At 42.4% G+C, this 25960-nt stretch overlaps 1 protein-coding gene across 2 annotated transcripts in view; it reads right to left on the reverse strand.

The window, feature by feature from the left end:
- Window positions 1-25654, reverse strand: part of DSCAM (DS cell adhesion molecule) — a 448565-nt gene extending 422911 nt beyond the window's left edge. Inside the window, exons 1-2 of one of the 2 annotated variants that reach the window (XM_032678157.1) lie at window positions 25285-25654; window positions 25064-25131 (exon numbers count right to left, since the gene is read on the reverse strand). In XM_032678157.1, the coding sequence (XP_032534048.1) occupies window positions 25064-25106 (43 nt within the window). In that variant the 5' untranslated portion in view covers window positions 25107-25131; window positions 25285-25654. Of the gene's footprint in view, window positions 1-25063; window positions 25132-25284 lie in introns of those variants that run through there. The other variant, XM_032678156.1, reaches the window with a different exon arrangement.
- Between the last annotated feature and the right edge of the window lie 306 nt (window positions 25655-25960).

The following is a 25960-nucleotide window of genomic DNA, read 5'->3' on the forward strand; positions in this document are numbered from 1 at the left end:
CCCATCCCTGGAAGTGTTCAAGGCCAGGTTGGACGGGGCTTGGAGCAACCTGGGCTAGTGGAAGGTGACAAGGATGCAGGTGCAAGTTATGTTGGGTTTGTAGGTCAAAACTGGTGACAGAACACACAGCTGGGTTTGCAGAGGAGGGCAGAGTTAGGGACACAAAACAACACTCTGATCTCTGACTGCTGAGCCTGGTGAACCATCATCTCTCACTCTCTAGACACCAAGTCGTGTCTTCAAGTCTTATCTTCAAGTCTCATCAAAGTTCATGATGGAGCCTTTCTAATTTTAAGGACTACTTTTGTCCTACTGATATATAAATAGAATTTTCATCTTGTTTGCTTTTTAGCTCATTCGGTATCCTCAGATTCCACACCAGTGTCCTCTAACTTTGTCTTCAATGTCTTTTTTCCTCCGGGGAAGAGGAGGGAGATCAAAAGAAAGGAAGTGCAAGGAAAGCAGAGAAGAAAAATTGTTCTTTTGATAAAAAATAGAACTCATGAGAACCATATTTTGAAGAATAAAAATCTAGTTTTATTGGAAATGTACATTTCCTGAAACTAAAACTCTAAGTATAATAACTGTCAGCTTAATTATAATTGTTCACAGCATCTGAGAAACAAGCAAAATTCATCAGTAATAGAAAGTAGGTAGATTGCCCAGCCCTTGAATATAGTGCAGAGGACCTCAAGACTTTCACACAAGTAAATAAAAAGTGAGGATTAAGCCTCTTTTTTCTGTAGGAAAAAAATGTTCCAACAAGAAATAGATTTAAAAATCTCATAAAATATCAGTTTCTCCTCCACTTTCTCGCATCATTTGCCTGCTGAAGTACTGCAGCCAGATATTTTACACTCTGAAAAACAGCTTTGCCCCCACTTTTGCTTCCCCCTGTTAAAAATATTTTGTTTAACTTGACCAAGTGGATGTGATCAGATATGTCTGGCCAAGGCACACATTTGGCCAAGGCACACACACCCACCAAAGCCTTTTCCTTTTCAGTTCAATAAAATACAGAGCTGTGTCGTTTCAGTGGTTACTTTGCTCATAAGCCGTTGCTACTGAATTAATGGTATTAAACATACACACACATTAACTGCACAGATGATAAGTCAGAAAGGGGGTAAAAAGCAGTGGTTTTGTGCAAAGGAATACCTAGCTTCTGTAAAGAGTTTATAAACCTCAGTAAAGAACACTGGCTTCAGACTTGACAGACCACCAAGAGCAAGTCAGCCGTGAATTCTCTCATTGTCAAATTTAATAGAATCTCAGCAAAGGGAAAATCCTCATTCTGTGCTGCAAACATTCAGAGTCACGGCCTGCTGCTCATTTCTTAATTATGCAAAAACCCATTTAACACTTATGTTCAGCATGCCATTTTCAACTGACCGAAACTTTTAGGAACTACTCTTAAAATGGAGGGACTTCGTTCTCAGTCAGGGATTAACAGCAATTGGAGGCTTTATTTTGCACACACCGAAGCAAAAGTTTCTAATTGTACAAAAAGTGCAAAAAAAATTTCAAATTACTTTCCCTTCTCTCTATTTTTTTCCTTAAAGGAAATTTTTGTGAATATTTTTGTTTATTTGTAAAGAATTTGATAGAGTCTTTCTTCCATCCTCACTTCCCATTCTGTGCTCAGCATAGGCAAATTCTGAAACAAAGCCATTAGTCATAAAGTAACCAAGGAACAAGAATACACTGGAACCTAATTTTTCCCAGCTGCTTGAAGAAACAAACAAAAAAACCTCTAAAAACACAAAAGGCAAATAGAAAAAAAAAATGTAAGCAATCTATAGAATAACCACAAGAAGTCTTGTTCAATTTTTGCAGTGGAAAAGGTGAGTTGACCAAGGTAAGAAAGTTATAAGGGTTAAAATAAAAGTAATCTGAGTCATGGTTTGTTATTTCATCTTTGACAACTACCCAGAGCTCTCTCCATCACCAGCCTGAATAAAAAATACAAATAATAGCTTAACATTCCCTGTTAGCATTCAGTCTGAATACTATATTTTCTAGTAAATCTTTCTACTGAATCTAATAACAACAACTCAGGTTACCCAGCTCTAGAAACACGCTGTGCCTCATTATGCATTTTAACTTCCTCTTCTTCTTTTCTCTCTTGATGCACAAAATAAAAAAATACCTTGTGCAGGCTTATTGTTATTTAGGTTCACTATACAAAACTACTGCATTTTTATAGAGCCACGATGCCATAAAATATTTATAAGGACAAACAAAACCAGCACAGCTCTTTGTAAAATCATTTAATACCATCAGCTTTCTCCAGCTCCTGCAGAAGTTGATTGAAGGAATCTTGTGAGTTCAATAGCACCGAGCCCAAACTAACAAGGCACATGTGCTGAACATGCTCAGATTTGGGTAAACAGCACAACAACACAACCTTGTTGTACTTTCTTCTCAAAAGATGTCTAAAAGACATGTCTAAACAGCAGGGGCACAACAAAGAGGGAATAATTCAACAAGAGTTATTCCACAGAATCAGAATTTCCTTTGATTCAGCTGGTAGTACCTGAGAACAATAAGGATTTCAGTTTTGTACAGGGCACCTTCAGAAGGTGCTAAGTGAAGGATGTCAGAATGGAGCAACCCTGTTTTGCTAAAAGGTGACAAACACCATTCCTGGGAAAAGGAAGGGTGCAAGAGATTCCATCCTGGTGGCAGTAGGGATTTTAGACTGGAAAGAGAGCATCATCATCCATGACCCAGCAGTGGGGTGGAAGTCACCAAGGGTTCAACCCATAAGCTGACATGACAGAGGCTCTTCCAAACATCCTGGATACAGAATAAAGCTCTTACTGATTGATAAGGGATTAAGATTGGAGAATGGATTGAGACAAGCCCTGACTGAAAGGACTTGGAGGTGCTGATGGATGAGAGGTGGGACATGTGTGTGTTGGCAGCCCAGATACCCCCCATGTCCTGGGCTGCATCAGAAACCTCGTGGGCAGTAGGTGAGGGAGGGATTCTGACCCTCTGCTCTGCTCTGCTCTGGTGAGACCCAACCTGCAGTGCTGCCTCCAGCTCTGGGGGCCCAGCTTTGGACCTGTTGAAAAGAGTCCAGAGGAGGCCACCAAGTTATCACAGAGCTGGAGAGCCTCTGTTCTGGAGACAGGCTGAGAGATTTGGGGTTGTTCAGCCTGAAGAGGACTCCAGGGAGACCTCAGAGCCCCTTCCAGTACCTAAAAGGGAGGCTACAAGAGAACCAGAGAGGGACTTTTCACAAAGACATGTACTGACAGGACAAGGGGGAATGACCTTAACCTGAAGGAGGGCAGGGTTAGATTAGATATTAGGAAAAAAATCTTCCCTGTGAGTGTGGGGAGGCCCTGGCACAGGTTGCTCAGAGAAGCTGTGGCTGCCCCGTTCCTGGAAGAGTTCACGGCCAGGTTGGACAGGGCTTGGAGCAACCTGGGCTAGTGGAAGGTATCCCTGCCCATGGAAGAGGGGTGGAACAAGATGATCTTTAAGGTCTCTTCCAACCCAAACCATTCCATGATTCTATAAATATACATAAGAGGGAAAAAAGGGCACAAAATCTATAAGCAACTGATTACAGGACCTCAGAATTTACTTTTTTTTTTTTGTTAGCCCAGCACAGGTGAGACACAAAAACGTAACAGCAAAGATTTTATTACTATTGTTTCATTAAATGTGGGGTGGGAGAGAGTGGGCAATCATCAATCTGTAACCACAAAGATGAACAAAAAAAAAAAATCTGAGAATGGTGAATATGGAAAAAAGAACAATACGAATTTATTTTATGATTTCATGGCAAAACCCTCACACTGTACCCACTGGTTCCAGCCTGGAGGTGCAGAGTATGAGGCATCACTGCCCTGGGCTGACCTGCAGCCCTTCCTCAGACACCAGCACTCAGCTCCAGAACTGAAGCTTGGCCAGTGAGGATGACACCATCCTCCCACTGACATCATGCATCCCCCTGCAGCAGCCTCTGTGGCACCAGAGTAGTCTGTAAAACACTCTGTGTTTTAAAGGAGGAGAGAATGTTGGGATTTTTCCTCTAAAAAAGCAGGGTGCAACTACCAGGCATTTAATTCTTGTTGTATGGCTGGTGGGGGGACACAGAATTCAGACTTTCCTGCTCAGCATTTCAGGAAACAAATGCAGGGGCCAGTTGTCCGTGGGTCACCGAGCAGTATCACCTTTAACGTCCACAACGACACTGAAATTTCATTTCCCCAACCCTGAAATATGAAATATTGGATTCTGCTTGCCTTCTGGGGATGCACAGTATTTCTTTTCTTTTTTTTTTCCCCCTCTCTCAAACCCGTTGCCTGCTGTGACTCCTTAAATATCTGTTCAGGCTTTCTCTCTCTCCCTTAATTTTTACAGGATGCAGTCTGGGCAATCTCTGTGACTACATAAAAAATAGGTTTTAATAAAGAAATGAATGCACAATTCTCCCCTTTGTTCCTCTTCTACTTGTGCAAAACCTAAATATCAAGCTGGTTTCAAGGGAACAGGAAATAATTCCTTGGAAAGAGGGGAAGAAGGAAAAGCAGCTCTAGTACTGAATCAGTTGTAACCCATCAGCTCTTCAAGAAGTCCCACTACCAATGTGTTTTTCAGTCAGTGCATGTCTGGTTGGGGGGGGAAACAAGGTAAAGAAAGCATATTCTGGGCATCAGGAGCAATTTGCAGCTGGTTTCAAAGGAAGGAGGGTCAAATAATCCCAGGTTTTTGACAGCAACACCCACGTTCTGTCATTTTTAGTTTTTTAAGCCATGAGTTTGTTTTCCAGCTTAACAGGAGGGCACCTTTGAGAAAAGGTGACTTTCTCTTGATGACTACCTGCCAGCTAATTATTAGGGTGCTTCTAAGTGCCTTTTTAAGTTTGCTATCCTCTGGTTTCCAAGTACTGAAATCCCTTAGAAACAGAATATGACATCATAAGGAGGTTTTGCAGAAGCTCTCCCTGTATGTCCATTTATATTAGTTTCATCATCCATAACAAGTGTTTAAAAAGCAGAAAAACAACCATGATGCATAATGCATTGTGTCATGATGCATAATAATAATAATTAAAACCCCTCCCCCAGCTCCTGAGGTTTAAAAAATCTTTCCAAGTAAGCATTTCAGCGGAAAGGCTTTGACAAAAATGCCATTTAGGGACTTTCAAATTTACAGCCCTGCAATTTGTCATCATTTATATTAGCAAGAAGGCTTAAAATAAAAACAACAACAATGAAAGGAAGATAATACAATGCAATTTTGTACTTGATGAATCTCCTGTTGACTAAAAACCCCTATGCCTGGCAGTCAGAAAAGTTATTAACCTGCCAAATTGCAGATGGAATCGGTGTATTTTTTCCCCCAGAATTCTTTTAAGCAGAAGAATATGGAGTATCCCCATGTTCAAGAATTAGCAAAGGTTACTTGCCTTTGGAATATTGATTAGCACAACCCTCGTGGGAATTATTTCGCTTTTCCAAAGCAAATTAAAGATCTGAAAAGCAATTCTCAACTTAACTTCAAATGCAGTTATTTAAAAATGGATGATTAACGCAATTACTGCCTGGCACAGAGAGCACAGCTTTCCAGAGGCAGCCAGCAGAATTCACAGTGCACGCTCAAATCAGATTACCTTGAAAGAGCTCCCTTGATCCAGGGGAGGAAAAAAAGTAAAATTGATACCTGGGAGCTTATTTCTCACCTGAATAACACTTTTTTTTAATTTTTTTTGCCTTCTAAAGCAGGAGCTGCATTGTAGTTTGCTGTGCTCACACTCCAGCTCAGGTTTGCTGCGTTTTTCAGACCAAAGTGCACAGGAGGGATTTGATTTATTTGCATCCCTACGACTTGTTCTTCATTCCCCTCCAAGGTTTCTGAAGTGCCTGCTGAACAGCACTAATGCTGCTTAAAATTAGCATTTCTGCAGGCTGTTTTCTTTAGCAGTGATTCACTCAACAGTAAATTAATTTGGGTTTTCTTTCGGACTTCCATGTAGCAACCAGCAGCATGGAGTACACATGTGATGTTCCTGAGCACAATTTTATTGTCATGTTTTTTGAGGAACCATCACCCCTACAAGCCAAGCAGGTTTTTCTGACATCACATTTGAAACACATAACCAAGCAAAAGGATTTGAGCTTAGGGCTTCTAAGCTAATGCCTGAAATTGTTCTTCTGCCTCATTATGGAGCCATTAAGATCAAACACAGTTTCAAAATCTAGGCAGAAATATTTCCACTGAAACTTTAAGTCAATTGCTGCTCAGTTTTAAAACACCAATACATCCTTCTGCTAAAATAAGGATTTGATAACTCCAGTAATGCACATTTCAGAGGTAATTATTTTAGTCACTATTTTTTTTTTCCTGTTTCTGGTTCTAAAAATGTACCAGTTTTAAATCTTTACCAGAGAGCATAAGTGATAATGAGCTGTAAATCCACAGAACTAAAATGTTGCTGGGAGCACTGCTTATGACTTGTCAATCAGAATGTCTAAAAGTGTATCAGGAGTCTATAAAGTGATGGGGTTTTTCTTCAGTCACATACATTAAACCACAGGCTGTGAACACAAAATTGCAAAAATCTATATCTTCTTTTTTTTGTAGTTCTATGAAATGGTCACAATTTTTTTTCTTTATTGACCAAATGTGATGACTAAATGATGACCTTTTTTTCTTTTTTTTTTCTGAATGAAGAATAGGGCAGGCTAGGAAATGAGTGCTGTTATTTAATACTGTATTATGTAGTGTTGCATATTCCAATCAATTTTTTAACGAATTGGGAAGTTGTAACAGCAAATTTAATTGCTAGCCACACCCAAAAGCAAGGAGCAACAGTCAGGAACAAGCAAATCCTTGTTACATGTACTAGAATATTTAGGAATTTCTATAACACAGTGCACAAAATCAAGTGCCTTTATTAATGTTTATTACTTAGGAAGACCTGAAGAGTCTACAATGCTCCCAGAATCCTATTTCCTGGGTTCTGGAGCACCACAGCTTTCTATGATGTGGAATAAACTGTGTAATGCCCTTTCAATTCAGAAAGAATTTTGAGCTACCACAGGTCAGCAGTGAAAAATCACATACAAAGAGGACTTGAAGAGCATTTCCACCTGCATTTCTTAGTGGGGAAAAAAACTATTGTAGAGACCTTTTTCCAAAAGCACAATTGTGTGTCTGTCATGTGTTAATATTTGCCACAGCCATCATCAAGAAAGGACTCTCAGTTTTTGTACTTAGAGGTGATTAGCTGTGGTTATAACATCCTTATCCTGGAATAAACCCCAAAAGATCATTTATATGCATAGATTAGATCACCACCAACTGCTCCTACCCAACACATACAGAACAATTCTATTATTCCTGATGGATACAACAGAGGAGGACAGGAAAACCAGAATTTTTTAGAGGCCAAGTCTTCGTGAGGTTTAGGTCAGACTGTGCAGGGTTGGAGGGCTAATGCAGATACTTTTAATCAGATATAATTAACTGTCTAGAGTCTCAGAAATAAGAGGATTAAAATGGTTTGGGTTCACTGACAAGGAAGACCGAGTCAAAACATACATTTTTCACTCTTTTGCTAATGACAATGTTGGCATGACTTGTCCCTTGAAAACTTCAGTCGTGAAAGGACACATTTTTTCTCTAACATTTTCACATTTACCATCATGTGCCACGGCACAACTAATTAAACATCACTTTTCTAGGACTCTCCCACTTGTTAAGAGTTTGCCACCATCAAAAGCCATTCATATTCATGGTTTTATAAAAGCACATATGTTCATTTTGAAAACTGCATGGCAGGCTTTGTTTTTGAGGTTTCAGAAAATTATTTTTCTGTGATATTTTTCTCAAAGAAGTTTATTTGCTAGAGACACCAGTAAAACATAACTGGTCCCAGATGTAAGATTTCTGGTTGATAAAATTAAATCACTTCAATTCTCTTTTCTGTGGAAATTTCATTGATCTAATCTGTGATCTCTTCCTTTGGCAGAAAGCATTTTTCTGAATATTCTTTCTAACCATTCTCGCACATGCACACCCCAAGCTGATGAAAGCACAAGCAGAACTTGAAAGAAATACTGACTTTGTAGAAGCACATTTATTTTCATTAAGTCAGTTTTTCCAAGAGGGAATAAAAGTAAGTCACTCCAGGTGTGGGAATCCAAGCTTCTTCCAGGCAGGGCTGAAGAAAAATTTCTTATTCCATTTTAGTCATCTCCGAGGATGGATCATCCCTGAATATTTACATTTCTGGTGTGACTGGGGAAGGACAGAAGGGGAACAATAGGAGAAAGAGAAGTTAAAACACAGGCAAACTACTCTACTCACTTTCAAACCAATTTTTTGGGACTGCCAAGTGCTGTGAGATGGCACCAGAGACAGACCTGGGCAGGAGAGGGGAGGACAGAAGGAAGAAAGAGCCTTTCCTCCTGAGGTGAAAGCTCACACTGCACTGGCTGTTAATGTAAGAGGAAAAGGCAAAAGACACAGAAATTTTAATTTTCCTGCCCTCCAGCCAAAAAAATCTTCCACACATGGGTGGCCCAGAGTTTAAGTGCATGAAGTGGCTAAATAGTTTTAAATTCACTAATTCCACTTTGAAAATATAACATATGGGTTATCCAGTGGCTTTTGGTGTTGGTTTTTTTTTTCCCCTCTCCCCAGACGATCTTATTTCTGCTCTGTTTAGTTGTTGTTTCTAGGCATTGCTAATTGTCATTCATGGCAAACACAGTCAGCTGCTCATGGACCCAATTCCAAGGAGAAGCTGTGGGCTTTTTTATTTTTTTTAATAAAGAAAATATCCAGGTTAGTGCCAGAGGTTCATTTTCTCATTCTAATAACCTCCTGTCCCTCATTTTCTCCTGAGATGTACAGAAAATAGGTATTGCAAACAGCAGAGAGCTGAGACACCTGCAAGGTACAGGGAGTTTTCAGAGAGTAAGACTGGACAGAACTAACTGCATGTGCTTCTTCCAAACTACTCACAGGATCTGGGGGCACCCTGAAGCTCCACCTGACACAAGCCATACAAAAACAAGACAAGGAGGCAGCTGATAATATTTTTCTAGGCTTACCACAGCTTAGAAACACCGTCCAACACATGAGGGGTGATTTCTGGGGGGGGGGAAAAAAGTTTTTAGCAACGATGCAAACCAGATACAGGCAGGTTGGAGAGTGGGATAACCTTGGGGTGATGACTTCAGGTCTTTTGAGTGGGAAGGGGCTGCCCCAGCTGGTTGACCTGTTCTTTCCCTCTCCCCACTATCAGCTGCATCCATGTGCAACCCCAACCACAACTCCAGCAACTATGAACAGCCTGGTCTGAAGTGACTGAGCTGATGCCAAATTTAAAACAGCACACTCAGCTGGAATCAAACAAACAAGCCAACCCCATGCACACTGAGAAAGTGGGAAGGTCAGGGAGAGAAGCAGAGAAAGGTTTACATCCATTAAAACCAGTCAAGGAAGCATGACTGTTCCCAGAAAGGGCAACATGTGTGTCAGGCAGAACACCAGTGGTCTGAGAAATTTGCTGGTACTGAGGGTTGTTTCAGCATATGCTGCAACCAAAAACTCGAAAATCTTCAATGCCAACTTTAAAAAGGAGAGGAACTCCATCAAGTGTATGTGTGTTACTCAGGAGGTTTTAACTGAGGTCAAAACTGTGTGTCATCCACGTCTGCCCCCTCCCTCTCCCCAGAAAGACCCTCTTCAGAATCTCTCTTTAGATGTCTGTAGCTACCTGGAGGTGAGAAGTCAGGCTAACTACAGCCCAGATACACTGAGCTCTGCTTCAAATGTATTCAGGAAGAGTTATACGCTTAAAACAGCAACAGCTCGTCTTGTGGACCTGGACAGTGTTATTCCATCAATAATCTCTACTTTTTATATGAAGACATCACAGGAAAACCTGTCTGCAGCATGTGACACCAGCAGCAATGAAGAGTGTTGTATTTTTGTACACAGTAGAGGCAGATGAGTTGTCCCTTCCTGCTTAGCTTAGGTTTGCTTCTCCAATGCAAATCAGCACTGACCTCTGCTGCTGGACTATCTGCATGTGTGCTTCCCAGGAAAAGAGCAAGGATGCTGCAGTAACACAGAGATGGCATTTTCAAAAGGGTTTTCATGCTGTACAACATGAATTCCTCTGCATTTAGATGTTCAGGGCTCTGAGGATATTTATGGCCACCCAAAAGAGCATTTGTCTAGTGGGCAGAGAAAGTGTTCCCATTACACAGACAGGGAGAGGAGTTAAAAACTTTGAGGGAATAACACAGAGTACCTCATCCTGTACAGTCATTTTGCCAGTTTCCCACTTGGATATGCTTCCCCCACTCCAAGATCACCTTTACACAGGTGATCTCTGTCTGCTGTGGAAGAACCACATGGAGGATGTTTGCCATAAAGAAAAAAAGGAGGCACACAATTAATTCACACAGAATATCCAGAGCGCTTCCCACACACATTTTAGCTCATTTTGCAGCCATGTCCTCAGGTCACAAGCTTAAGTAGCTTACCCAGGGCCAGGCAGAGTCTGAGGACCTGTTCACATGGGGATACTCAGGAAATGAATCTGAAATTAAACTTTTAAAAAGAATGAAGCTAAGCAGCATCCTAAGCTAGCACTTTCATTTAGAATTAGAGCCTTAATTCAGCTTAGCCTAATTCTTTCAGTTCTAAAATGAGGACGGTGACACAAGCCTGCTTCCAGACCTATTTATCTGGAGCAATTGAAGGCAATACTGCCTCCAGCTACTCCTCACTGCCTTCCTGATGGAGGTTTTTGCCCCACACAACTGTGACAGGAGAGTGATCCACGGCAGTGGTGAGAACAAGGCTCACAGGGCATGGATGAGGCTCAATTCATTGACGAGGCATAGATTTGCCTAAACTATAAGCTTGATGAGATCTCAATATCCCATAATTGTCACACAACTGCACTTTAAAGACTAATAGCATGAAGGTGCTTTTGGCCTCTGTGACTATAATTAAAGGGACTCATTTACCCCATGTCGTTTTATAATTGGCAATAGATTGTAGGATTGCAGTCACCTCACAGGTAAAATTGTTTCCTAGACAGTCTGAAAGGGGTGAAATAAGATGTTAGAGGAGGTCTGTGAATCTCTGACAGCTTTTAAGCTAAACAAAGGGAGGGAGAAGGAAGGGAAAACGTCCTTTACATCCCTATTCCCTTGCTCTACCTTCCCACACCTGGGGTACAAAAAAACCAAAATCCCCCAAGACAGGTCTTGGCAACCCTGAGTTCAATCTGTCTCACACTCCCCCTGAGATAAATTCATGAGAGGGAGAGAGGGGAAGAGGGAGGGAGGTTGCTCCATGATAATGTTTTTTTGCACTGTAGAATGGAAACAAACCAAAGGATTTAATTTTAACATCCTGTCTCTGAACTCAGGCCACTCATTACTATCAAATAGCCTCTGACAGAGGAAGACACTGGTGTCTACCTCCATAAAAATAGAGAAATAAGTTACCATATTTCGCTAACACCTGTACATTTTTAATATTCAAAGCCAAAATATCTCTTCTTTAAAAGTTTTATTATTATTATTATTATTACTATTATTATTATTATTATTATTGTTTTTCTCCAATATGTAGAATTGAGTCACATGAAATGAGATGACCTAAAAATCCAGGACCCCAAAGACAAAGAAAGCAATGCTGCAGCTAAGCATTAATCTCTTAGCAGCACCAAGGTTATAATTTCAGTGTGTTCTCTCCATTCTACACCCTTGTGGAGATTATCTCCTACAGATGACATGCAAAAATAAACCTGGATGAAAAGGGAAGGGAGAGCAGGTAGCAGGAGGAGAAACAACCTTCTCTCTTCCTCTCTTACACACACAGAGAGAAAAATTTGTTCAGCAAAGAAGGGAGTCTCTGGACCAAAAACACATTTTAGCTTTGAAAAAGGGAGAATTATTTGGGGAACATACCACTCAGAATAGAATCAGACAGAAGATTTAGCTGTGCCACAGTTTTTTATCCTGGCAAGTTATGAATGGGACGTGAGGTCTGTATATAAATAATGGGGGGGGGGGGGGAAAGGCTTGGAACCTTTATTTTTAATCCCTGGCAACATTCAGATCATCTAGGGGTAACCTATCTATTTCTGGGTCTGTTCAGTAGAGTAGGAAAACAAAAAGCCCTTTCCTTTTGTATCCCAAAGTGTTTCTAATACAGAAAATCCATTAGATACAGGGAAAGGCAGGAGCCTCCTATCAAGCTGCAAACAGGAATGTGCTTAAGCACAAGGCACTGAGGCGATGGAAATGCATTCAGAGCACTTAGCACGTAGGATTAATCGAATTATAATTTAATCATCTGATCAAACACTAATTAGCATAATCACTTGAGGGGAAAAGCTGCTAGAGGAGCAGACGAAGAAACACCTTGGGCACCCAGCACATTTTAATGACGCAAGATCACGCACAGATAATTTTTTTCTCCTTAATAAAACACAGCAGAGATTGAGGATGGTGGTGCTGAAGAAGCAGTTTAAAGCAGTGTCCTGGATCACAGTTCTCCAGCATGAGAGCTGTTGAAGCTGGGTCTACAGTCTTGACTTGGTTCAGGCTGTACAAGCACAGGAACACCCCACTACCCTGGTTTGCCTTATGAAGACCTGAGCACGAGCACAGACTTCAGCCCACTGTGTTCCCATTATAATCATCCCTCCTTGTTTCCCCCAGAGCCTCCCACATGAATGTTTAACTATGGATCACTCAGATAACCTTCAGGGATACAGCAAAGTATCAGTGTCCTTTTACACACTGCATTTGAAATGATTAGTCTGAATCAGCTGGGTTTTTTGGCTCGGAGCGGACGAGAATGGAAAAGCAGGAGATATTAAGGGAGCTTTGCTTTGTAATAGTGTCTGGCTTCCCTGCTAAAATCACACCACTTCTGTAAAGCAGAAATCTGGAGAGACCGGAAAAATCCCCCCTGGTATTTACCCATGCAATAAAATGTCACTTGTATCTGGAGAGTGGGCAGGAAGAGATGTATGGACAGAAGGAAGCCTGGAAGACTGTATGGAAAGGAGGAAGGGGAGAAGTAGGAAGCTGAAGAGGAAAAAGAATCTTTGGAGGGGTCTCTTACTTGAATTTTTGCACAAAACAATGTAATTGACTTACTCTTAATAACTGTTTAGGTCTTCAAATGGATATTTTTTCGGGACATTAAAAACATTTGAATGTAATGAACTGCAACATTTATAGATAAGATCACAGAATCATTTAGATTAGAAATGACCTCCAAGATCATTGACTGCAATCACTAACCCAGCACTGCCAAGTCCACAACTAACCCACGTCCCTGCGTGCCACAAGACTGGACTTGGAAAAAGTTTCCTACAATGTTATGTAAGGAAGCAAAATGATGAGCTGCTTACCTACATTTTAAAGACACCAGATCATACAGGCTCAGCCGTGAGCTAATTTAAATTGATTATATCCTTCTTACAGAGCTATTACTAATAATCCTTTCAGCTTCTCAGAATGACTGTACATTGATAAAATAAGGCAACCAGTTACAGCACAGGGCCAATTTACCCCAGGATTTGTCCACACTGGGCACCCTCCTGTGTGCAGTCACTGTGCAGAGTCTGGGAGCTCTCAAGAGAGCAGCAGCCCTCCATTGCAGGTGATGGTTCCAGAACACATCCCAGCAACAAAGAGCTGAATATCACTTTAAAGCATTGTCACACTGATGGATGAACTAATAGTAGAATCATAAAATGGTTTGGGTTAGAAGGGACCTTAAAGATCACCTAGTTCCAGTCCTCTGCCACGGACACCTTCCACTAGAGCAAGGTGTCCAGAGCCCCAGTTAAAAGGCAATAAATTTGTTTCTGACTGACATAAAGGCAGAACTACCACACTGCAGCATTCCTGCCTCAAGGAGAGAGATCATATACCAGCATACATGGAGTCCACTTAATTAAAAAGTGAAAGTAATTCCATTAAAATTTTAAAAGTTATGGGTTTTCAAATGTTTAAAACATCTAGCTTTAAATTCCTGCTTGCTTCCTTTCCAAGCAACAACTTAAAAGCAAAGCCAGCAGATTTTGCATCACCTCTCAAAAACTGCAATATGGCAAAGTGAGAGGGGAGTGACAGAGCTGGTGACACTACTTGAGACTGCACCATGCTTAGATATAGGCTGGAACACAAGAGAACAGCAACCAGTTTCCCAAAGTGACCCCTAAATCCCTCTTCTCTCCCTTCCCTCTGAGAGGGCAGCAGTCCTGAGCCAAAAGGCAGCACCCCCTGCTGCAATCACGAGTGCAGCTCCCCCAGATCTTCCACTTGTAAGAGTACCAGCACTGTGCCATGTCATAATGCCTCCATTTTCCACTTGGAAGCTATTTAATACATGCTACTTATTTTATATAAAATTTTCTGAGCACGAGGCCAAATGCACTTGCCTTAGGAAATGCCAGAGCTGAGATGCTCAGCTGACCTTAACCCCTACACCAATTATTCCAATGTTTATCCACACCAGGGACTGAAAGCAGCAGAAACAATGTGGGGAAGAAGAGTAACTGCATTACATGGTGGGCAAACAAGGCTGTTATCTTTGAACACAGGCAAGAGAGAAACACAATTTATTGACACCAAAAGTTCTCAAAAATTCTTGAAATTAGGTAGCAGTCAGACCACTGTTATTTAGCAAAATGTTTGTAAAAAACCTCATTAACTCCTTTTGCCATTACTAAAAATCAGCTTTATGCTCTTCTATAGAAATCCATTTTGAGACATGGTAGCAATACTGTAATTGCTTTTGTCCACTAGGAAGTAACTTTTGAACTTAATAAATATGCACTGAACTGCTACAGCAAGAATGTCTTCAGACAGGCATTTCTTTTCCCCTGCATTGGCTTCATGTGTGCCACTGGTAAGATATTCCAAAGGCCTCCAGCTCAGTCACTAGTGGGACAAACACAGCTTGAGCACATGTAGCACTTTAACAGGACAGTCACATCTCTCTGCAGTCACCCTGCTCCTTCTCAAGCATCAGTGCACTAGGTAAAGGCAAAAAACAGGGAAGAAAGGAAGGCATTTGTACAAGATTTTTGCTCTAGACCAGGATAGAAAAGCTAAACCTAAACCTTTCTTTCTTCCTTAGGAAAAAAACCCAAAAACAAAAACAAAAACAAAAGAAGCATTCCATGCTCCAGGCTGTGCTCCCACCCAAACTGTTCAGTCTTCCTCAGGACTTGCTAAGCAAGCAGCTCTCCAATCTGATGTAGAGACAAGGAGCTGTTCTCCAGTGGGGAATTGGAGACATCCTCCTCCAGCCAGCAGTGCCCTCAGGAGAACACAGCCAGAGCTGGGTGTTCGGGCACATGCGCTGAGCAGCCCCCGCTGCACCAAACCTGCCAGTTCCTGCTCCCAACAGCTGAACAGCAAATCACCACTGCCAGTGCCTCTCTGGAAGCCTGACAGCTCAGCCTCTATTCCTGAGGATTAATTATCTCCCTCCTGCCCAATAAAGGAGCTCAGCTCCTTCCTCCTTCACTCAAACCGGGGACTTGCACATCCTGCCCTACAGCAGCGCTGACATTCATAGGATTGCTTTCCATCCTTGATCCGCCCCACACTCCCCCCAAATCCGTTTGCCTCAGGGAAAAGCTTTTAGGGACAGGAGAAATACTTTTCCTACCAAAATACTTATAAATAACTAAGAATAATAGGGAGAGGAGGGGTTGTAGGCCTTGAACTAAGCCTATATCAGAGATGGAACAGCAAGAGCGGACAAAAATGGGAGAAAAATCAGAATGCAGGCAGTGAAGGGCAAGGGCAGCTGGGAGTTTGAGTACCCCCTCCTTAGGCACAGCAGGATCCATGGAGAGCACCAGGTTCCTCCCTGGGACAGACCAGCAGCCAAGACACAGTGATGGGGACCAGCACTGGGCAGTCCCAAAGCCAGATACTGTTTTGTTCCCCACCTCACAGAGGAATAAGCTCAGGTTTGCCCTCCTCGCTGCAAACTGCAGCCAAGACCTGAGAGTCCTTCACCATAAACTGTCCAGCTCAAACTTTGCCTTCAGGGACTGTCCTCCTGCTGTCCCACAGGGATTCATGCTCTTTGAATGCCCTGCCCTCCTTCTTCTTATACCTTGCAATGTTGTCTGGGTACCCATGTAGTTTCAAGGTCACCCTTTTTACCCCTTTACCCTCCACACTAAAAATCCAGTTCATACTCCTATCCCTCCCTCTCCCCTAAGCATTTGTTTTGCATTATATATATATATATATACACATATGGGGTTTTTTTTACAAAAAGCTGAGACCAAAAAGCCTCAGCCACATTTGACACAACAAAAAACATGGTAAGCATTGCCCATCACTCAGTTCCCATAGTTAGATGAATCTTGCTCTGCATTCTTCTCATCTTTTCCCTTGAAATGCTTAAAATCTTGTTTCTAGAACCCCTGCACAACAGGGCTGTGGAAAAGGTTGTCATTGTGGAAGAGAAACCTTCAGGTCACACAATAAAACCAGGAAGATACAAACAAAAGCTTCCCAAATATACACAGCTAAAAGCATGAAACTAGTAAAATGCAAATACTACTCTAGACACCTGAAAATCTCTTAACTATGAAAAAAAAAAACCTCTACATTGCATGTCTACAGACATATCTAGAGAACTTGTACTCTACTGACAGTTCCCAAAATTGCTTCCTTCATATCATGACTTAGCAAATGCTTCGCTTTGTGCTTCACAACTGCAGTTTCAACACAAAATATGGTTGACCTGCCTAGAAATAATGTGTGAACTGGCTTTTAAACTGCCCCACTGAAAAGTCACCTAATGGGAGGAAAAAACTCAGCTGGAGGATGTGTAGTGTGTGCAGGACCTTCTGCATGGTGAAGGACAGGAAGGTTTTTTCTGTTTTAGTTGAGGTCTACCTGAAGCCTGGTTTGCTTGAATGACATTTTTTTCCACCAAGATCCCATGCCAGGGACACTAGAATCTGCTTTTCATAACAAAAAGGACTTTGTCAAGGACTTCCTCTGTCCTTAGCTCAAGCCAGAAGCAGACTAACAGCGTGTCACATGCCCACCTCTTAATTATCAAGGGACTGACTTTATGCATTCACAGTATTTTCCTGAGTCAGGGCCAAAATTCCTGATAATACTCATCCAGAAAAACCCAAAGACTTCAGAAGGTAATACCATAAAGCAAAACCAACCAAACAGACCCCAACACACCATGATTTCTGATAGAACAGCAATTGCAGAAGAGAATTTAGGAATAGCCAGAGCTTACAACTCATGCATCACCTTTCCATGGTCTGGGAAAAAGCAACCAACCAGCATTTTGTGCACTCAAATCCTGCCATGTGATTTGTGGAGTCCAGCACACGCTGTAACAACAACATATGGGTTCCTCCAAGCCTGCACATTTCAGCATCCCAGCAATTCTTCTCGGCTAAAACAAGAGCCAGCTTAACCAAGAGCCACATGTCAAAGGCTGACATTCTTTATTTGAACTCCACACTAACAACTGAACCTCTGGAAAACTCTGCTGAACAACAGCTTATCATCACGGAGACGCCTCTTAAGAACAGAACAGGAAACAAACCTTTCCACCAAGCCCCTTAATTCTGTGGCACCTATAAAATGGAGCCACTGAGGGCTGGCACTCTGCAGATCTGAGACAAACACCCTTAGGGTGCAGGCTCAGCACAAGCCACTCAATTTGCAAAACCACATGAGAGGATTTCACGCCAACAGATATTTATATAGACAGAGCAACCCTACAATCTTATCTATAGAATCACTATGAGTAGATTATGTAGATAGGCAACTATTTGTAGCTGCAGTGCCACGTAATTATATTCTAGTTTATTGAAATATCCCCGGTCATCTCGAGAATCGTGTTTCTGATATCCTTAAAACACTGGAGGGTTCCCCAAAATTACTCAAAAAAAAAAAAAAAAAAAAGATGACAGAAAGTAAGTGAGAATAATTTTTAGCCTAGTGCAAACATAAATGTTAAGACACAAATCTCCTGCATGGGATTACCGTGTAATTAATTGGGAGAAAATAGCATCAGAACAGTCAGACAGCAAAGCAAGTGCCAAATTCTCCACACACAGTAGTTTTTAAGCAATTATAAGCTATACAGATTCACATATATATATATATATATATATATCACAGAATATGCTGTGTTGGAAGTGACCCACGAGGACCACCAAGTCCAACCCTTAGCCCTGCACAGGGCCATCCCCAAGAGTGCCTGAGAGTACCATTGCATTTGCCTGTAGAAATACGTATATATTTTAAAACCTCAGAAAGAACTGTATCCCAGATTTACATGGACGTGCATTTCTGTGTAGAAATGTGTATATATATATATATATATATATATTTTAAAATCTCAGAAGGAACTGTGTCCCTGACATAAGAGCTACACGAGCAGGACGGTCGGTCTCCAGCTCACAGGGTGTCGTGGACACGGAGGCAAAAAATTCCTCAGGTGATCCTTGTCTGTGCTTTGGTATGTGCTACCTCGATGTTTAGCAGAATGCCATTTCCAGATGTGCTCTTGGGCTGCCCCATGGCCCCACATCCTGCATTTCTGCAGGCTCTGTCCTTCTGGAAGCTTCGGCAGAGGCGCATCAGTGATGCAGCTCGGGTCGCCGGGCTGATCTCTCCCTCAATTATGAGGAAGCTCCAGGGAGGCTGGTGTTTAGGATGGAGGTGACTCTCTTTCTCAAAGCCTTTGCACATAGAAATGGCTTTCTATAAATAGGATTGCTGGCTCACTCTTAAGTCTTACTCCCTGCCTTCTAAGTAAAAATAGCTTAAATAGGGATGCTGGGAAGACTTGCTAATCGCTGTCAGCCTGTCTGTCCATCCATTTGCCCTTCTTTCTTTCCTCAGAACATGTCATAACATTGCCCATAGCACTATGAGAGGCATATATTTATGTACCCTAGTTTCTCTTTTTCTGATGAGTAATTCAATGCCCTGATGGGAAAAAAAAATACTTATGAGGTAATAAGGATTTTTTGTGTGAATGGCAGTATCAAAAGACAAGCAATGATAAGAAAAGCTCACAGTGCTAACAAGTGCCTGAGGAATCAGGGGCTTGTTCTTAAAGGTATTCTCTTCAGTGCTCTAAAATATTGGGCTGTGAAAGGCTTTTATTGTGAAATATCTCCCATATTATGTTTTATTTTTGAAAACACTAATTGTTTGATGAAATCCTTACAAGGGCCAGGGAGGTGAACACTGAGAAGATAGGGTTTCTTGTGAAGAATAACATAATTTGAAATCTTAATTTCATTGATCTCATATCAGTTTAAATGGAAATAAAGCGCTGATTAAATAGGATTGTGAAAATATCTCAAACTGTATTGTGAAACAAGTAATTTAACTGCTGACACCTACACATTCACCTTGAAATAATTAAGTATTCTGATCTACAGACTTACGTTGCTTAAACAGATTTTTGTAGGATGTTTAGAATATCAGTGGCTCAAAAGGAGTAACATTTAAAAAAAAAAAAAGTATGTTAGAATAATTAAGGTGAATATAATGTTTTTTCTGCCTCCCTCAGCTTTTAAAGTAGAAGATGCAAGTCTGTAAGACTCCTAGACCAATAGATTGATAAATGGCAGCAAATAAAATCAAAGGCTAAATGAGTGCTATGTTCAAACAGGCCTTGATCCTACATACACTTTGTTAACCAGAGTAAACTTTAAGGGGAAACTAAAAAACTCCATCGTTTTGCTCTTCAGTCCACTACCCAGAAAGATGTTTCGTTTTGTTGCTTTCTGCTTTTTTTGTCACTTCAATATTTATTAAATAAAGGAGATTATTTATCCACCCCAAACAACTCCCTCACCTAAGACAGTAGTGTGTTTGTTAAGACACTTATCCACACAAAAACAAAAATTGAAGGCCCAACCTGAGCCCAGCTGCTCCCAGGCTCATGAGCTGGAGGAACTTTCTGGATGAGCTACTCATCAAAACCCATGAGATTTTTTCCAAATAATCCAAATTATCAGTATATTACATGACAACAGTTTACTAGAGAACAAACAACATTAAAACCAGCTTCTAAACTTTTCCAGATGTAGCAGCACTGCGGAGATGCCACTGAAATACACCCTGAATCCTGTGTTGAGTTTTGAGCCCCCCATGACAAGGAAGACATTGAGGAGCTGGAGCGTGTGCAGGGAAGGGAAATGGAGCTGGGGAAGGGCCTGGAGCACAGGTCTTCTGAGAGAGCTGGGGGGGCTCAGCCTGGAGAAAAGGAGGCTCAGGGGGAACCTTCTCACTCTCTACAACTCCCCGAAAGGAGGTTGTAGCAAGGTGGTGGTCAGACTCTTCCCAAAATGTAACAAGATGAGAGGAAATGGCCTGAAGTTGCACCAGGGAGGGTTTAGATTGGATATTAGGAAAAATTTCTTCATGGAAAAGGTTGTCCAGCCTTGGAATAGGCTGCCCAGGGAAGCAGTGGAGTCACCTTCCCTGGAGGTATTTAAAAGACCTGCAGATGCGGTATTTGGGGACACGGTTTAGTGGTGAACTTGGCAGTGCTGGGTTAACATTTGGACTCTGTGATCTGAAAGGTCTTTTCCAACCTAAACAATTCCATGACTGTATAAAAAAAAAAAAAAAGTTGTAATAAAACCCTATTTAACAGGGTTTATGGGTTTCTTTTTACCATTCCTGGAAAACAACTTCTCTTTAAACACTACCAAAACCACCTTCATTATCACACACATCTGACGTTCGGTGCTGTGGAAAGAAGACGCAGCGTCCACCAGTTAAAAAGTTTAGTGAGCACTGATAGAAAAAACACGGACAAAATGCCTCTCTGGGCTCTGTGTGCTCCCACAGCTTTTCAGAATCGTTGTGACTCGTGTGGTTTGCTGCCCACTAGTGTCGTGTGTCACCAGGCAGGAGGCACAGCGCATTTCCCACTCCGCGGGGAGGAAACCCCACCGGCCACCCCCAAAACCTGGGGTTGGATCAGTACACCCCGAGCAGAGGAGAAACACACCTTTAGAAACAGATCTAGATATTTCCAACACATTGACTGCCCAGCAATAACAATTTTTCTCTATTTGGCATTTGGTGATTAATTAATAGCTATTCATAGCTCAAGCAACACCAGATTAAAAACACCATCAGCTGTACTGCCATCCACAAACACACACCAAACTGAATGCTTTCTGCACCTACATTAAACTTTCCAAGGTAAATTTGGTTACACAATTCCACATCAGCTATGTACCTATCACAGTACGTTTCTACAAAGAGAGCCCTTTGCTTTTTTCCTCAGATGTTTCATCCCCAACACTGAGAGTCACCATTTTCTTTGGAGAGTATCATTAGCACCACCGTAGCTTTTGCTACTCATTCTCCAGCCCAGCCCCTGCTCTCAGTGCAGTGTGATCCTCCTCAGCCTTCTAATATGCTGCTAAAACCCATATTGATAGATATACAGCAGGGAAAGGATTCAAACAGGAAATCATTTTAATGGAAATTTATTTTTAGTGTCATCTGTGCTGTACTGGGTGCCTCCCGATGCTCAATTGATTTCAGCAGAGCATCCATGGACAACAGGCATATAAGAAATGCAGCCAGAGAGAAGCCTGCAGATGGGTTCAGCATACCTACAGCAGGGACTGAATGATGCTGAGAGACACTCGTTTCTGAAAACAGCAGCCTAATTCTGAACCAGCCTGATCACTGTAATTACAACGAAGAGCCAGGATTCTGAAGGAGGCCATTCTCCCCTCACAGCCTCCCCTGCCTTCTCCCTCCTCCTCTCACAGCAATTAGTGAAATGCCCCCTCACTAATTATGACCAGTAGACTTCTGCTGTTCATTTGAAATGCTCCCTCCTGGAACACTTAGGTGTAGTAACACAGAAGGCAGTGCAGGTAGAGTAACCCTGAAGGTAACTCAAAAGCATTGCTCAGGATTATAACTGCATGACTCAGGCTTTCAAGGTAGTGAATTCAGCTGCAGAGCTCCCACTGATGTCTATATCATCCCACGCACCCTCTGAGGCTGCAATGAATTTATGGGTAATAGTTACCTGCATTTTTAAGGAACTCACAGCACTGAGAGCTTAGAGCCTTCACAAAATATATAAACTTTAGCCAGGTATTCGGGGAGGTTTTGTTTCACGCTTCTGAAGTACTAATTGGATGTAACAGCGTGTCAGTATTTTATTGTCCCCAGAAGGAAGCTATTTCACAAACATAAAGCCTACCCAGTGACACTGCTCATATCTAATTTGACAAAATGTATTTGTGCTGAGAGACCGTAGGGAAACATGGGGGCCAACCATGTTATTCAGATGGTTTCCATTATCTTCAACAGAAATTTAGCCCAAGATCACAACTGCAGTTAAGCCCATAGCATGGGATTGTTCTTCAAGCTATTCCTCCCCTCAAAAAAAGAAAAAAAAAAAAAATTCAAAACCAAGACCAACATGAACGCTCTTACACATTTTCAAGTTAAATTAGAATGAGATGTAACACATAGTTGAAAACTACTTATACATGTGCCTGTGTTTTAAGCAAATGTAGCTTGGCTCCATAAGGGGTTCAGAAATGGCAATGGCAGAAGCCAAGCAGAAACCTGCCCCCCCCCACCAGATAAAGCCATAAAAGAATAGTGCCTGTCACACAATGGAGTTCAGACATAGTTATAGACAGAATAATGAAAATAAATGTGTACATGACATATCTATTTATATATGCAGTCATTTCCTTCAAAGAGATACATATCTGATATGACATTGCATTACAATCTGAAGTCCTTTAACAATATTATTCCCTGACTCTTGACTCTAATATCATGGTCCTAATAAGTGCTACTAATAAACAAACCCATGTTATTGAGTCTGAACATGAAGGTACGTGCTGTTTTCAAAAAAAAATTCCTCTAAAAAGACCCTAAAAACACGCATTTTGACATCAAGTATGATGCCAAAAACAAACACACTTTTTAAGTTGCAAATAATCGTTGAACCACCCACTATAGGTTTTTACAATGCTTTCATCTTAGAATATTGCTATACACAAAAACATTTAATTTTAGTCTTCCAAGAGTCACAAATGTACAGATGTTGCCATGTGGCAGCACAGAATCCATGCAGATGCATCCATCATGTACACATTATACTGCTGTATTTTTGGGATACAAATTCAGGTTTGACTGTGATCCAAAAACACATGGAAAGTGAAAGTGAAATTACTACTGACTTCATAAGTCAAGGAATAAATGAAAGTGATTTTCATAGTATTTCAATCTCATAAAGCAAAAATTAACTCTGTTCTTCAAAAACCCCTGGAATGAGGACTAACTAGGTTAGAACACGAATTTATAGCATCGGTACATTAGGAAAAAAATACATGCTTTTTCTTTTTTTAAAAAAAATATATAAGATTTATGGAAAGAAATGGGGTTCTTTGCTATGCAAATCTAGTTTTAAATGAACAGCACTGGTCAGAGCATACACTCTCAGGCTGATTCTTTCTGTCTTACAACCAGCAAATCTCTCCCTCCGAGGTATCTGGCTGAAGAGGTTAGAGAGAAAAGCACAGTGCTGGCTGTCATGAATAAATAAATAAATAAATGGATGGATGGATAATTTCTTAATGTTAGAACTTGTTGCAGATGTCTTACTGCTAAAAGAAATTCCAAAATTTTGAAGTTTATAGTCTGGGGTTTTTCGATCCTTTTGCATTCCGTGGCACGCAGAACGCAAAAATGTTTTAAGATCGCTCTAAATACCCACTTAAGATTCACCTCCCAATTTCTGACCTACCCAGCTATTCACACTGGACTAGCCATGCCTGTCAGTGTGTTTTCTCATCCAGTGTATCCTTAAGAAGATGTGAAGGCACCCTCATCCAGCATTCATTCCTCACCCTCTGCCAGAGGTTCAATTATTTCTATCTTCCAGGAAAATCTTACACTTTGCCCTGTGCTCCTCTCTCATTCAGTCAATACAAGAAACGTTCTTTCTATTCTACCTGCTTTGCCTATTTGGAGAACCGTGTGTTTAATCTTTCTGATTTATGTGTCAGGATGTAAAGCATTACAGGCAACGTTACATTCTCAAATCTGAAAAGAAGGAGGCAATGCAATAGAATAGCTGGAACCCCAGCATAATTTGTTTTCTGTCCTTAAAACTGCAGTGCTAACGTGCATTTTACTAAAACTTAAGCAATTTTAACATATTTTCATGTATGCCATGGTTTGCCATCACATAGATCTAAATGTTCCAAAATACCCCCCATCCCCTACTAAAAACACCCAGAAACTGCAATAAACGTTTGTCAAAGAGTTGGCAGAATGAAGAAGGGGGAAGAAAAAAAAAAAAAAAGGAAAGAAAAAAGAAGAAAAAGAACAGATTTACCCGTATTCTATCCCCACTCTAATATCCTCTTCCTAACTTTATAATTGACTGAAAGTCTTCAACATTTCCAGATGATGTAATGCTTATCCGTGCATATTTTTACATAAATGAGTGACGGAAAAAAAAAAAAATTTTCAAAGTAGGTACCTTTACGGTGAAATGATGAAAGTGAAGTAAATTTAAAACATAACTTCTTAAATATATATAGAAAAAAATTGTAAGGTGAAAGCAGAGGGCGACTTAAAAAGAAAAACGCAAAAGGAAGCAATATCTCAGTGCGACCGCTTAGGATGAAAGCCCTTCAAATTATCCCCGTGTACTCTGACGGATTTATATGGCACTTGGCGAAATTCTGTACTTTTCCAGATGAGAAAGAAAAGAGAAGAAAAAGCGCTTCTCTCCCCGCTCTCTCCGAGCACCGCGGTGTTCCGAGGGAGGCAGACGCCGAGGGACGCGGCTGGTGACGGGGCTGTCACTTCGCGAGGTGAGCGAGTTTAAACGCTCTCACACCGCCAGCGCGACGCTTTTTTAACACAAAAGGCACCGCCGCGACCCGCTCCCCTTCCCGGCCGGCAGGAGGGGAAGGATGAGGGAGAAGGGAAAAAGGTGCCCGCGGCGGGGGGCTCACCATGCGAGATGCTGTGGAGCAAGGCGACGGCCAACATCCACATGCCCCCGCCGCTCCCCCGCTCCCCGCTCCGGGCTCGCCCTCGCCCGCCGCGCCCACGGCCGGGCCGGAGCTGCCAGGCAGCGCGCACCGGGTCCGGCCGCCGCCGCCGCCGCCGCCTCCTCCTCCTCCTCCTCCTCCTCCTCCTCCTCCACCTCCACCACCACCTCCTCCTTCTCCACCTCCTCCTCCTCCTCCCTCGGCTGGTGGCTGCTCGGAGCCTGCGGGGCCGCTCGTCCGCCCAGCGAGCGCTCAGCCCCGCCTGCAGCCCCGCGGCTCCGCCGACACTCGCCCGGCGCTCGGGCGGGGGAAGAGGCGGCCGGCGGCGGGGGCGGGAGGCGGGTGCGCGGCGCCCAGGTGTGTCCTTGGCTCGGGGAGGCGCCCGCAGGGCGGCGGGGGCAGGGCCACAGGTGACAAAATCCTCCGGCGCGGCCACACGAGCATCCCCGCCGGCGGCGGCCGGCCCCGAGCCGCGGCGAGCCGGCTCCTCGCACGCCTCCTCGCACGGCTCCTCACACGGCTCCCCTCGGCCCGGCGGCGGGCGGGCGGGCAGGCGGGCACATCTTCCTTTGCCCCCTTCTCTCTTGCCTTCTCTCCTCGCTCTCCGGCGGCTCGGAGCGCTCTGAGCCCGCCGCTCACCTCCCCTGCCTGCCGGCGCGGCGGAGGGCAGCGCTAACCCCAGCCCTCCGCAGTCTTAAAGCACCACCGGGGCCGCACAGTGGAAAAACCCAAGACCAATAGAAGAAGGCAGCAGAATATCCCTGCCTCTCAATAGTTGGCTGAACTGCGGCCGTTTGGCATCAGCTGAGTTGTATATGACTAATGTGTTGACAAGTCGTGTAGGGGGGACTGGAGGAG

This window comes from Chiroxiphia lanceolata, chromosome 2, assembly GCF_009829145.1.
Source record: "Chiroxiphia lanceolata isolate bChiLan1 chromosome 2, bChiLan1.pri, whole genome shotgun sequence".
Lineage (NCBI taxonomy): Eukaryota > Metazoa > Chordata > Aves > Passeriformes > Pipridae > Chiroxiphia > Chiroxiphia lanceolata.